Source organism: Anticarsia gemmatalis, chromosome 14 (assembly GCF_050436995.1).
Source record: "Anticarsia gemmatalis isolate Benzon Research Colony breed Stoneville strain chromosome 14, ilAntGemm2 primary, whole genome shotgun sequence".
NCBI lineage: Eukaryota > Metazoa > Arthropoda > Insecta > Lepidoptera > Erebidae > Anticarsia > Anticarsia gemmatalis.
In genome coordinates, this window is record NC_134758.1 from 1,343,359 (window position 1) to 1,359,574 (window position 16,216).

Sequence of the window (16,216 nt, forward strand, 5' to 3'; positions counted from 1 at the left end):
GTTGTCAACTAAGATAACATTCAGGCGGCTTGAACAACTTTGAAACTAGGTGAACCATATGATAGATAGATACGAGTTACGATTATTGTTCATTTTGATGGCATTGCAATCGTTATAAGAAGATGTAACGTTATTACACAACATTAAATGCATTACAGACACGAAATAATTGTATTTGTTCTATGAAATTCCATTATATTTACATGTCAATATATTGTTTCCTGAAAGGATTGCAGCGAAACGTTCTTAGTAAAAGTTGTTCCTAGTTATCATTACTTTAATTTGACACTACTTTCATTAATGGCCGCCGACCGCCCAGGAGTGCCCATTCTCCATTGGGGTCGTTCTAACAATACGGGTCACCGGACGCATTATCATAGCTATTTCCCTCAATATTTTGCAGTCTGGGTCCAAAAGTAAACATCGTATATAGAAAAGTTTTATTTCTGGATGGGCAGTTAACAGAAACACAAAATGATATTACTTTATTTCGACCGTCCTGTATTGATTGACATTGATTTGATGCTGAAAATTTACAGGTATAATAAACACGAGAATATTTTATCCAACTTGAGAAACAAAGATAAAATCATGAATCTTTCTAAATATTACAGAATACCGCAAGTTTTCGGATCATCAATTTGTTCAATCCAGGAATCAAACGTGTGATCTTTCATAACTACCAGATCCAAACTCTCTTGCCACTGGACAATTGAATAACTTCAATCTATTTTGAGAATCGTAAATGTGGAGTTCCCATTCATAATTAAAATGAATGAATAATAAATGAAGAGTATCTACTATAATCCAATTAATACAATCATTATCTCGAGGGCATTACTTGAAACACGATCATTATGAGAAGTAATTTTTAATGATAAAGTGTTTCTACTTAGTTTTTATTTCTATAAAAATGGGAGAGATCTTTAGAAAATAAAGTAGAAGTAGTAAAAAAAGTAAATAACATAGAGCCATTGGAAATTAAAGTTCCAGGTTTTTTGGAAGGACCAGCAACATCTTCAACGGTTTGAAAATGATCTGTAGTCAGAGTTCGAGTTTGATAATGCTCTCATTAAAAATTAGTGTCCCATCTCAAGGGAACTACAGATAATAATATAATCAGTAATAACCCTGAAAAACACTGGAACTGTCTAACTAAATATTTGTTTAAAGTATTACGGAAATAGGCGTAGGCTTTTATAGCCACAAACGAAGTGCACTTATTCAAACTAACGGCACCTCAATCATTTGCCATAGATGAATACAGGCCAATGATGATAAAATACTACGTGGCATCGGTGTTTCTTTCACCAAAATGACGTGCGCCAATGCTTAAACTTTTTATAAACATCTGACATGTTCACAGTTCACACATAAAACCTTTCTACTCAAGCCTTTATAACTTACATTCGACCTTTAAAAAGCCTTAAATAGCCTCCAAGCTAGTGCTTTTATATAATTACTGTGGGCTAAACCACTTCCTCCAAGTGGTTCCATATAGGTCTATAATTAGAGGCCAGCGTAATGTATGCAGAAGGGATTGCATTAGCCGGCCCTCTCGTATGTAACTCAATTGTGGGTTAGATTAAATCTCGGTGGCCATCTTGGAACATGTTCGCCTTTCGGTTTGTTAGCTATGTGGGCGGTAAGGCCACGTTTATAAGTAAGAGCTAATTTCACGAATAGACTATCCAGTAGATAAAATGACAACAAATGTGAAAATAGCTGTCAAAAATAGTCCTGATAAACTGATATTTATTCACAAATGGAAAAAACGAGGCTTTAATGTCTTATTAGCGAAACCTGTAGTGTAAAATCTACCGGCTAAACATACGAAAAGTTGAAAAAATAAGGAACATTAAAGCATTTGTTTTTTTAGACAACAAACACACTGTCTTTTTGCGTAAAAATCTCTATGAATCTCAGGGCTTTTAATGTATTTTTTTATTCGTTATCACGGCATAATTTGAAGTCGTTAACACATTAAACATCAGTAAAAGCCTAAGTCTCAGTCAATACCTAAGTTGTAAGTTCCATTATACTTTGTGTTGAAAGACATGGACTTATCGTAAAGACATTCAAGGAGATTACTGTCAAGTTATCTTGCCAAAACTGTCACTTGAATACAGAATTTAATCTATAGAATTATAACGTTATTAAGACTTGAGAGTTCTTAATAAATACAATATGTGTTATTAAAAATTATACAGTGATTGGAAACTAACAGCAAATTCTGTAAGAAGTAAATTATGTTCCAGATTTCATTTAACGCCCTTAGCTCTTAACCACTTTGATTTACTAACTAACGAAACTAAAATAGTTTTTTATAATATGTGTTCCTGATGCATAAGCCTAAGTAGGTATTATTGAATTGCATTAAGTTTGAATAAATAATAATCACTTCTTTCATCTACGAGCTTGGCATTTATAGGATGCTTTTTGAACTTATTCAATGTTTATATCGTTACATATGTAGAAAGTATTAAATAGTTTTCCGTTACTGAATCACTGGAAAATTCTAACTGGAAACCATTTTCAATTTAACCAGTGAGTGAATTTCCGGAACTCTAAGTATTAAAGTAATGAGTTCAAAGACTCCCACTTGCTGCCCACGTTTAATTAGATGGGTGGATTACTAAGAAACTTCATTAATAATCTTACATAATATATGGCGGAGTGGTAAGAATGGACTATTAGGTATCTCTTCTAGAACCACGCATACTTATTAGAATTTTATTTATCTATATTTTATTTAATATTATATGCTCAAATGCTAAGACAATACATCAATGTTTTTATGAATATATCAGCTTAGCCTTTCTTCTAATTACTTGAAGTCGGCTTCCAGTCTCACCGGATGCAGGTGGATACCAATATTTTACGTTGAGCTGCTGCCTATCGAACCTCCACTACCTAGTTAACTGAGATTTTTATTTCTATTTCTTTTTTCGATTGTACATATGAAACTGTGCGGTAAAGAAGCTATGATCAACTTCTACAGTATCAAGTGAACGGTATAGTTGAAGTATGGAAAGTTAGAAACCTAAATACAATTATATACAGGTCTACTCTTTTGTCTGCCAGTAGTATTCTGACCACCATTAAACATTTTTCAACGAAACCAAGTCGTGAGTATCAACACTTAGGTAGTAGATCTATTTGTAAGAATATTTTGTCGTATTTAATCAAAACATTAAATATTCGTCTTAAATTCCAACCTACATATTCATATCTTCACTATTTCTCATAATCACGTTATTTCCTTTTGAAGTCTAAGAACAAAGCCTTCAATCTACACCTACGAGATCAAACTATGTAATGTATGTAAACAATTTTACATCACAATGAGAGCCTTCACAAATTCTATTCAAGGATATGACGAAATCACGTTAAATATTTAAAGCCAGAGTTTCTTTTACGCGAGTAATGTATCACAAAGTTATTTAAATAAAGATGAAATTATGCTCTGGAATTTCTTTGCAAAATGTAAGTGAATTTATCAAGTTCTGAAGATTTTTTTATTAGGTTACTTAATTGTATTTTTTTTTTCGGTAATCTTTAAATTTGTTTGATCTAGGTTTTTATCCAATATACATGTTTATCTACTCTTCTTGCAATATAAAAATGAGTACTAGGAAAAACACATTATAAGTTATTACTGAATATTAAAAAACTAAAAATTAATTTACACACAAATGCCATTCAGCCAAGAATAAGCACTAAGAATAGCTCTAGTGTCGCGGGGACTTTTACAAACAAACAATGTTCCATGTGGGATTCAAACCCACGGGCCACGATCTCCTGACGTCAAGGTAGACGTGGCAACCTAAACCATTACGATACGGGGGCTGTCTAACTAAAAACAAATTCTTGAAAAATAAAATCTTTGTATGCGCACATTCAGTTTAAATTCCTATATAAGTATATAACGACCAAGAAATCAAGCAATAAACATCAAGTACATTCAGCGTAAATAAACCTCGAGCTTTACTTCATCTCTGGTACTCCACTTTCTCGTATTGGAATCACCCGCAGGCGTGTTTAGAGCCCTATAATGAATCCGAGTAGAATAGGGAGCCTCCGCGATTGGATTAATTAAGGCTTGTGCCTCCTGCATTTATCACCGTAATCACGTTAGGCCACGATTGTGACTATAGTTGGAGGCAGTGTTCGAGATTGTGAAGAGGAAATAATAGTAAAAAGGTAAGGTTTTACTGTTGAGTTATTTATACTTTTCGAGTCTCTTTTTGTGTTATAGGAACTTTAATTTGGGACAGATTTTATGTTGGAATTGCCTTAAAAAAGAACTTTAAAACTTTCAATCTCAATGTTTAAATGTTAAATGTAAAAAAATACCACTAATTTACGACTCAATAAATTATTTTAAAATATCAATTAATGGATTTTGCTTTCATCCGATAATATAATTAGCAAGAATTCACGAGTTCGACAACTTTCGTAACACATCTACGTAGCACGTAGCACTAGCTTGCGTAGCACGACTACACCAAGTTTTGCTACGGCGTAACTAAAGCTACGATTTGTTCAACTTACATGTGAGTGCAATATGCAGACAGCACATAGCAGTATTATACTGCACAGTAGAGTGACACAGAGTGCGGACACGAAGAGTGCGTGTTTGAGTCTCACGCAGTATCTTCTGTATAGAGCCTCTAGCTCCAGTTCTGTGCCTTCTTCCTCTGTGGACAAAAGAAAATCAAATATTAATTTATGCTCATTGTTAGTATTATTAGAAATCAATATGATAAGTGCGCTAAAACGCAATTTGATCTAAAAGAGTTTGGTAAAATTTCAGAATGCTGAGATTTTTTAAGATTACCAGCCTGCAAGTAACCTCTTTAGCAACCCTGTTAAATCTTCACGCTTATCTCGAAGGTTCACATTAAAATCATCATGTCTGTGTTGAAATTAATAAGATATTAAAATTATGTGGTGCTTACGAAACAAAAACGTAAATTAATTAGTCTAAGCACGGAATATTGTAAAGCGTTCTTAAATTGTCGTTATTGTCACATGTATCCGAACAGCGTACCTGTTAACTCTTCCAGCGGCCTGCTAGTAACTATAGTAACCAGTAAAAGTGAAACATGCATGAGGCTTGGAACAATGGTATGAGGCCATATTTTTAGCTGACCATATTTGATCCAGGTACCTTTAATTTTTAATTTATAACAGTAGTTTCATTTTCATTCAAACGTGAATACACACGTGCACGTAACATATTTTTTTAAATACCATTATCCGATACTGTCTCTAAAAAATATTATTCACACATTTGCTTAAAATATAAGTAATGTACTCCACTTCAAAGCTTTATATGAGGCACAGCTGCTAAACAAAAATAAAGTGGTGTTTTAAAAGTTTCTAACAATATAATATACTAACAAGTTTTATTTCTATAACATCGTATAAAGCAGAGTAGGGTTTTTATTCTAGGTAGGTATGTATTAAATGGAAGTAACTATAACTTTGCATGCATAACAAAATAACACAAGAAGGAGAACCTATTTTTTCACAATTTCGTACGGGCATGGTGTACCAATTTAAGGTACTTATGCTTATTCGGTACTGCTTGCCTTGCGATATCAAGATTTCAATATAGGAACAGCATCTGTTCCGGAACACGGTGTGTATTGAATTAGTGAAAGATATTTGTACTAAGTTTTAACTATAGGTTTATACATTCGTAAGTTAACTATACAAGAGAAGATTTTGTTCTTTTGCTGTTCATATTTCTAATAAACATAGGCTACTACATGTTTTTGTAAGACATCAAATATGATTCTTGCTATAGAATTACTGGCATAGACGTCATACGTATTCACGTTGAGATTCAACATATTGTTTCAGTTTTTAATTTAAAAAAAAAATATTCGTTAACTTAGTCAGGTACCAATCATCACACACTGCTAAATCGAATAGATGGCAGCGCAATTGGTTGACAAATACTTTTTTAACAAGCGTAAAGAATACCATTTATACCAGACACTCAATATCTACAGAACGTACTCTTAAAAGCACACGAGCCTTATCTGCTAAATAAAGAATAAAGAAGCGTAATAACGCTAGACCAGTAAGTTTCAACTTAATGCGGAATTTAAAATACATTTTTATTCACAAAGGAAGTCTTTTAAAATGATATGTTTGAGTTGAAACATCTTCACGAACATAAAGGCTTTATTTTTTATTCTGATGGATTATTGTTAGTACTATACTGACTGATTGCTTTTTGTATTGAAATAAACACCGCTTTGTTAGTCGGGTGGTCATGATAACTTGATGTTAAGCTTCATATTCGATTTTTCAAGCAAACAAAAAAAAATTGTTGATCTGGTACATATAATATACAATTTATTTGTGTATTTTTAGTTATTGGTTTTACTGCCCAAAATGTATACAATAGCTAAAAAGCTACAATAGCAAATGTATAAAATGTATACAATAGCTAGATTCATCTTATAACATTGCTTGTCATGATGTTAAATTCAGTAGGTACCAATTGAATTGTAGTTTTCTTTACAGTAAAGACGCAATGAATCACTAGTAAACAAAATAAAAATGATCATAATGATTTACACCTTAGAGAAATTAAAATTTTGTATAAATCAGTACACTTTTGCACTTACCTTGGTTACCTATATCCTTTTTTCTTATAAGTAAGAAGTGATAAGACGAGGCTTTCTTACGTGACTAGTGAAAATGGAACACCCTTTTGAACCCATTTGATTTTACGAACTGAAGCTTTTTTTTACCAAAAGTATGTAAATAACATAAAAGAGGAAAATGTGTATGTCAAATTTTGAAATGGGTCAGAAAATTTACTCCTTGACGGCTCTTGAGAAACCAGCAGACGTATGTTATTTTGCGTAATAAATAATACCCAAGCACAATTTTTTTGTATAAATGCATAGATAGACATTTCCTTACTTACTTCTACGGAAAGTCCTAGCAGGTACCCTTAGTTAGAAAAACTGTTGATTAACCTTTTGTATAAACGTTGGATTTCTTCTTCGGACCGAACATTTCTCGCTTAATACAAATGAAAACATTGTCGCATTGATCATATTTTAAAGAACTGGTATGTTACTGTGTAATATTAATTTTATATATATTTTAAAATCTACCTTGGATAAATTGGACTAGCTTCTCTACAATTAAAGCTAACCTTAAATAATTACTACAATTCTTCAAAATAAATATTCCGTATACATAAAAATTACGACCGTTTTACACTCAAAAAATGAAATAAATGTTTATTAACAAAAACCATCATAGTTATAAAGAGAGACATTTAAATAAAACACTTTAGCTAATCCGCCTTTTACTGAAAAAATATTCCATTACTTAAACAAGAGAAATACGTATAATTTCGTTGTCTGTTTAATCATTTGTCAAAATGACTAATGTGCTTAAAGAAAAGGCAATTACTTTTCGATAAACGAAGAGTGTAGGACATTTTAACAATATTTGCGATTGATTTATTGACTTTGGAACGTTTTTACATGAAAAAAAAACTTTGCTGTAAGCTTTTTTACGTTTGTTTTATAAAATAACGATGTTTATTTTAATAATGCTTATTATTACCTTATAATTTCACTACAATCTTAGATTGGAAAACGTAAACGAGCATCGAAAGACAATCTTACAAATGTTTTTAGGGTTACAATCAATAAACACTTTTTGGCAAATTTTGAAACGTAATTTTACTTTAAGCCACGTTCAAATTACTTATTTCTTCATAAGTTATACATATATTGTTATAACAAGTAAACGTTAAAAGGTTTTCTTGAATTCTCTTTTAAATTACCGAGTCAAAAGTGTCCCTAATTATTATAGTCCACAATTAAGCTAATTACGCCTATTTCAGCTGTAGTAACAAACAATCCCAAATTACCCGACTTTACGCCAACAAACATAATTACGAAAGATTGGTTTTGAAACACCTTAAAGCTACAGTTTTAAAAAGACTGATTTTCAGGTAGTATTTTATTTATAAAAAATATTCAATTATATCTTATTATAAAATTAAGGTCTATATGAACACGTAACAGTTAATTTTAAGACACAAATGTCAACTAACTAAGCACTAAGTATTTTATAAAGTGGCCATCTATCCAAATTTCTTTCTCCGTTGACAACAAAAATAATTACCAAAACAAATAAATACGTTAGCACATTATTATACCTATTTAAAAAGGCGTCTATTATTATATACATTACATATGTACGATACTACACATATACGACGTAATTTTTGCCCTCAGTTATAAAATAATGAGCACAAGAACGAATATAGCGTTTTTCCGAGAAAATCCTTCAAATGTGAAGTACAGAATGAAGTTGGTCAAGCCTGCGGTCAAATAGAAAATTGGTCGGAGCTCATGTAACCGATGTTGCGGAAAAATTGTAACCACAGCTCAAATGGATGTGGTTTAACTTTTATTGTGTTTTTTGTTTTATTTTTTAAGGGAGTCGATTTTTTTATTTATAAATCCATTTATATAATAATAGAATATAATATAAACGCGTCTCTCCTTGTATTGAGAGTTCAAAGTAATGCGACAAAGGTTCATTGGGACTTGGTTTCAATTCCCGAGTTCGTAAATTTTCGTCGGAATACATGCTAATATAATTTGGTAATCGCAGTTACGGTACAGCGTTGGATAAAATCAAATAAAAATAAATTATTTGTGTTAGGTATATACTACTATTTTTCAGTTTATCCAAAGCTTTTAAAAGTTTTCTAGCCGGTTTTTAGTTTATATTATAAAACCCCAGTTTTCAACCAAAGCGTTATTCTTTCAAAAGCCCTACAAAATACACGTGTAGTACCCGTTGGTGCTATCGCTTGAACATCGTGTGTGGACAGGTTGACGTGTTTCACATACAACGTTACCTTTGCCGTCTGAACACTATTTACAAAGAGAATCTACTCTCTCATACAAAGGTGGCGTTAGATGGTCAAAGAATATGCATTTTTAGTTATTTATGGGTACTTGTATTATAGCAAGCGAAGAAAATATTAAGGGGACCATAAAAACACGAAAGTAGATAATATTATTTTTTGTTTATTCGTCTTTTACAGATCTCATTTTTCGTTTGGCATACTGAATAGACACAATTCGAAAATAAATTGAAGCGGGCATACCTCACATTAAATATACACATTTTCCCCCTTCAAAATTGCATGGTATTCAATTATCATTGTATTACTGGAAATCAAAGTTTGTAAATTCATTTTTAATATATTTTGTTTAACTTCTAGGTTACGTCATTCTTGCTATGCAATTGAATTGCTGGTTTACCAAATGTCTCGTAATTCACCTAATTTGAATAATAAGCTTCCGTTGACTCCATTGTTGTCTGGTTACACCACAGGCGGAAACGTTAAACGTAATTAAACCCATTTATTTGATATCGGAGACCAGAGTACGTTAATTGGATACCACATGGGTTTGACTGATATTTGAGTAACGCATACGGAAGGCAATTATACTTTTACAAGTACCTAATATATAACGGTTATTGTATTTTTTATTTCACAATACTGAATAAAAGAATACCAGTTTCACAGGTTATGTATAAGTGTTAGTTAAGCTAACCGAAAGAGCGAAACTGATCAAAAGCGTAGAAATTAGTTTGTTTGCTTGAACGCGCTTATCTCAGAAACTACTGGTTCGTATTGAAAATATATTTTTTTAATAAATTGACCATTTATTGAGGAAGGATACAGACTAGATATGACATAACACTATATAGCCGAGTGGTCCAGTCGCAGGTTCGAACCCGAGGCAACACACCAATGACTTTTCGAAGGTATTTGTGTATTAGAAATAATTTTCACATGCTCCAACTGTGAAGGAAAACATAGTGAGGAAACGTTGCATGCGTAATTTGTTTAGTAAATTTATGAGGGCATGCAAAGTCCCCAACCCGCACTTGGCCAGCTTGGCGGACCCAATGCCTAACCCTTGCGTCATTACGGGAGGAGACCCTTGACCAGCAGTGGGACAGTAGTGGGTTAAATTTATGACTTAAACAAACAAGTAAACGAAAGTCCATGCAGACGCAATCGCGGGCGGATTTTGGTATCCATATAATAAAAAAATACAGTAAGAGATAACAACTAAATGTAAATAAAAATGTGTCAAAGTTTTCGTCAATCAAACTCCCAAATCGGCACCCAAAATTGAACGTGCATATTCAGCGTTATCCTACTGAATTGAAATGTACGCTCGATTTGCAGAGCAAGCGATCAGATCAGACCTGTCAACGCCAGCCTGCGTAGATACTGATACACAACAGTTTGTGGTTTTAACTGGGCTAAAATTTTAAGAGTAATTTGTTAGTTTTTTACGAGTTTTGAAAATTGTTAAAGCAATTTACCATCTACCACGAACACTAAAAGCAGATACAAAATCCTCTTGCAGCACTTTCTGTCTGTCTTTTCGCGGTGAACTCAAAATTAACTGAATGGATTTTCATGTGGTTTTTACCAATAAATGTGGCGAAACCAAAGCAATTTAAGTGTATTATTCGTTAAAGTTTTGTGTAAAATGTCGAAGCCGGAGCGGTCCTTTACTTCGATAGTTAATCATCCGAGAATGCACTAACCTAATGAACCTGATTTTTATCTACTACTAAATAAAAACACCTTGTTAAAAAAGGTGAATAACCTTTAATGGAAGTGTCAGTTACTTTTCCGGAGAAATAAAACTGGAACAAGGAAATCGTTAGAACAAAAGTAATCGTAAAGTAACACAGTAGAGTTAGCAACTTGAAGTAGCTATGTGCCATGTATTACGGAAAACCAACAAGCGTTGGGAAAGAAAAGTTTTCGAGTGGTGACTAGAAATAGGATCGCAGAGTTCAATGAACTTTTAATGGACAAAATGTGCTATAAGACCCTTTCACTGTCTCAGTAGAACATCTGTATGGATGAAAATTGGCTTCAAACACTTATTGATATTTTTTGTTATGTTTTCATACTGTAGTGTTACTAATATTTCTTAATTTGGTTTCTTGAATAACTTACATTATGATAATGACGGTTATTTTAACACAAGAAGTCTTTCAAAAACACCTTTAAGTATCGACATGTTAAATTTACTAACAAAAAGACGACATATTAAGCAAATTGTCAAATCAAGCTTGCAAAATAAATTTAAAAACAAACTGACACCCAGAGAAAACCAACACCTATAATAATATATTAACAAAACAAATCTCCTCATGCCACTCAAACTGTGAACAACAAACACCTAACTATTTTCCCACTCGCTTAAACTTTAAACCCTCAACGACTGCATTCATAACTTAAAGTTAGCGACAACACTGCTAACTTGCCCTCTACTTGCCAAACTATCCACTTGATAAGTTAAAACAAGTATTCCCACACATATTTCTAAGAAACCCCTACTATGAGTTGCTGTAGTTTGTGAAACTATAGTGAGGATAGAGCTGAATTTCGGGGATAAGTATAATGGTGGTACTCAATTTTTGTTTGCTAGTTGTAATAGACGTGTAACTAGGAGCCATTTGATCAATGTAGACTAATAGCACTTAATACTTCGTTTAAATACTAATGCTGCCTGTCTGCCTTGTACACTGCTGTACCGTTAAAACCGTTGATAACGAACTTTGTTAATGTTAGAAAGATGTTGCGTTGTGAATGGTAAGCCAACGTCACGTAGTTACGTACGCCGCTGCGGATAATATCTAGATTTGTATGCTTTGTGGCTATAACTTCTAAAAAAAAAGATTTTTCATCAAAAAATGTATTTGATATCTTTTCTACGGCAAATCGGCCACTGAAACTCATAGTAGGGGACCCATAATCCCGGAAGGCCTGAAGTATGTTAATTATTATTAGCCCAAAAAGCCGCAATATCTTCCCTCTTTGTCAAAGTATTCGGGACCTCTAATAGGTCCCATTTAATCGGTTTTAGAAAGTCCATTGCTATTCAATTGGCCGGATTAGGGCTATTACTCAAACATATAAAAGGTATTCGGGTCAGGAGAGTAATTATTGGCTATTAAAGCTATTAACCCAATTTTTAGGTTAATTCTTGTAACGCATTTTGGACAGTGGACTTTTAAAAAGTTTGAAATAAAAATGTGGGTCCATTTAAAATTGGGTGTATTTTTGCTGACAGATAAAAGAGTGGTGTAATTGGTAGTAAGTTTTCAAAGTAACGATGACTATATAACCATACATTTTGTATTGATACAACACACTCAGTATTATCTATACTAATCTATATTAATATTATAAAGCTGAAGAGTTTGTTAGTTTGTTTGTTTGAACGCGCTAATCTCAGGAACTACTGGTCCGATTTGAAAAATTATTTCACTGTTAGATAGCCCATTTACTGAGGAAGGCTATAGGCCATATATCATTACGCTACGACCAATAGGAGCAGAGTACCAGTAAAAAATGTTACAAAAACGGGGAAAATTATTACGCAAGCGAAGTTGCGCGGGTCAGCTAGTGAGTGATATAAATCAGGTTTGGACACCGGTAATTCCTTATTAAATTAGACTAGATGCAAAACTCACCACTATTACTTTTCAATACAAATTTTACACTCCAGTGACTTTTTGCATATTTTCTCTTGATAAAGACTAACACTGAAAGCATTTTACAGAGACTTCAAAAACTCAGCAGCAATTTGGAAGACTTGTGAATCAAATTCACTTGATCAGCAGTGGAACACACCATCCCATTATTTACTAGATCACATTTTCAATATTACCAAACATAATACATACACATGTCACTTAACCAAACACGAGTACACCGAATTTCAAGGCAAAGGAATTGTCTTATGTAGTGGAAAAACTCTCATGAACTCAAAGTACCTTATTTCTCAAGCCATTGTAGGGAAAAAATGTGTTACATCAAAGGAACCTATTTGCACATATCAAGCGAGCAACTTTATCTTATGATATTATGCCATTTTCTTTCTCTAGAGCATATGGAGTGGTTTGTTCTGAGACTGTTGCTAGGTTTTTGGTGATACGTTTGATGTAGATAATATTGTTATTGACTTCTGTACAGAGGTATGTAATACTCACATAGTATTTGTTTTTGTACTTCCTAAGTACAAATATAATTATAATTCCTAAGTACAAATTTAATGTTAGTATTTAGTTCCTCTGCTTTATAAATGTAACATTTGGTATTCAATAAATTTATTTAATTTTGTATTTATAGTTTGTTGGTTTTTAGTAATGTAGCTTACATTTTAAATCTCCAAGTCGGAGAGGTTCTTAGTAAGATATTTTATAAGTATTATAAAACAGTATTACTACTACTACTTACTACTTATATACAAAATTTCCAACATTTTTATGTAATTTTTACAGCCTTTTTTATGAATGGAAGCAGGAAAAGCCTCAAGGGCTGCTCAACATAAACAATAAATTATATCTTAAAAAACATTGTTACTTAAAATGTTCATGACTGTATTTTAAAATTCATTTAACGTAGCCATAGCAATCGAAGTAATTTGTCTTCTATTATTATTTAATTATGTCTTTTATCAAACAAACGACTGCGATATTCTGCAGCGAAATTCCATATAACCATATTCTTTGATAAATGATCCGAAATCACGAAAGTTTGTGCAACGATTACTTAGATTTGAATTTCATTTGATCTCTTATAACGACGAAAGTTAGTTTTTATTATTAAAATTTCAAAAGTTGGATCTGATAACCCTTATTTAAACTACAAAAAACTATTTCGCAAAAAAATATATGTTGCCGTTTTTTTATTGTCGCATTAAGGTTTATTTGTAGCACGTCTATTTTATTTTTGGCTGTGACTGACAAAACCAAGTCAGATCAGAATCACTCGCACTGCTCTAAACTGCGTTTTACATTATTGTGCCCACTACATACTTTGATTTCACATCCTACCTACATTATCTAATTACAAAGCTAAAAAACTACATCCTTATTCCACTTTACGATCCAAAACTTCCCTTTGCCTCCAGTAATCTGATATATCGTATTCAAACAAGATTTACTCAAGCCTTTGGCATCTTGTAAATCGAAGATTTTCAGCCCCTACTGACAGGGTAAATACAAATAACGGTAGTAGTAAAGAAGTTCCGTAAATATTGAACACAATTCGGAAGGATACATGTTGACTTTCGCTTGTCGAAAATGTAAACGAAATAAATATTTTATTTTGTATTCGTTCAGTTTTCAATGAAATTTAGCAATTAATTGAGTGAAGCTTTGATTCACTATGGATTCATGGAATTTTCTTTTAAATTTCATTTGCGTCGATATAATGAGCTATAAAGCTCAGTGATAACAGATTAATCAATCAATTAACAACTTTTTTTATAAATTCTGTTAACAGAAATTTCTGACAAAAGTTGCATAACCTCCATCTATACTAATATTATAAAGCTGAAGAGTTTGTTTGTTTGTTTGAACGCGCTAATCTCAGGAACTACTGGTCCGATTTGAAAAATTCTTTCAGTGTTAGATAGCCCATTTATCGAGGAAGGCTATAGGCTATATATCATCATGCTATGACTAAAAGGAGCAGAGTAGCAATAAAAAATGTTACAAAAACGGAGAAAATTTTGACCCATTCTCTCTTATGTGACGCAAGCGAAGTTGCGCGGGTCAGCTAGTTATGTTATAAAATGCTGTAACTAGTCTATTCGATTCGAAAAAGCAGAGCTTGATTTGCTTTCGATGGTCCGGCCAAGCGCTTGTCTATCACTGTTGATGAACTACTATCGAATAGATATGTACTATTAAGGAATTTTGTATAGAAAACAGATCTTCGTCTTGTAAACTTTACACCCATCTATCTGGGGGCACGGAAGTGCCCCCGCAAGTCGAGCAAAAAAAAGCGGCACGGCCGTAACATCCTTTTCTCGAAGCAATTCGGGCTATTTTTGACACCCCTATAATTTCGTTGTGGATAAAACAAGAAGCCTGGATTTTCAGCAGCTAATCAGTCATTGTATAAACACGGTATATTTAAAATTTCAGTCAATTTGAACCAGTAGTTTAAGAATGACAACTTGTTAAAATTTTGAATTTTGTCACTCACTGATTCACTGAGTCACTGACTCACCGATCATCAAAAGTCTAAGGTACTTCTAGCAGACTTAGAAGCTTAAAATTAAGAATACAAATAGGGTTTAGTGTCTTTATCATGGGAAAAATGTAATATTTTCTAATTTCGGTCCAGTTTTCTAAATACACCAACTGCAACAATAACTTTGTAATCCCATATAAATGTATGAGATTACAAGGTTACATTTGCAGTTAATGAATAATTATTACTGTAGAAAATAAAATAAATAGGTGTAAATAGGTACCTACTATATGAGGCATAACGGAAGGGGGTATAGGGTGGGTAAGGGTGTTTAGCCCATGAAACTGAACATCATTCCCATAGGAAAATATGTTGAATTATGAAAAAAAAAACGTCTTTCCATACGAATTGGACTTATGTTCGCTCTACAAAAAGAAGTGAGATGCCATCAAAAACATTCTGTAAAAACCTCAAGTCTCGCCGTAAAAAGTTGTGAGATCTATATAATACCAAGTCGATTAATCTATTTAGTCTCTACTTAAAGGACCTTCCGTCTTAAGTTATTACGTATGTTATTATCATGCCAATTTAAAAAAAAAATACCTTTATAACAAATAGATCGACTTGGTCATCGCAAGAAAATACAAATTCGCCATTAACATTTCAGGAGCATTAACTTCTCGTCGTGCTGTGTAGTGTGATACATACTAATAATCAAATCATGCGATGGCCAGGTCGGTCTATTTGTTTTAAAGGTATTTTTTTTAAATTGGCATGATAATAACATACGTAATAACTTAAGACAGAAGGTCCTTTAAGTAGAGACTAAATAGATTAATCGACTTGGTATTATATAGATCTCACAACTTTTTACGGCGAGACTTGAGGTTTTTACAGAATGTTTTTGATGGCTTATTATTTTTCAATAAACTACGTACGACTATAGAAAATAGCACTAATTGCATTCCCCAGTTGATATTTTTAAAAGTCTATGACACCATTTATAGTCTATGACATTATTTTATATAACCAATAATATTATGTAATTTCAAAAAAAAGGTTCATTACGTCTTATGTAGCATACCTTGATATTGAGTACTAATAAATCATGTTACTATTCATTCA

At 32.6% G+C, this 16,216-nt stretch overlaps 1 protein-coding gene across 1 annotated transcript in view; it reads right to left on the reverse strand.

Moving 5' to 3' along the window:
* Positions 1-16,216, reverse strand: part of Ac76E (adenylate cyclase type 2 Ac76E) — a 201,706-nt gene that overhangs the window by 132,366 nt on the left and 53,124 nt on the right. The window contains exon 2 of the mRNA XM_076122538.1: positions 4,555-4,700. Coding sequence (XP_075978653.1) covers positions 4,555-4,700 — 146 coding nt within the window. The remainder of the gene's footprint in view (positions 1-4,554; positions 4,701-16,216) is intronic.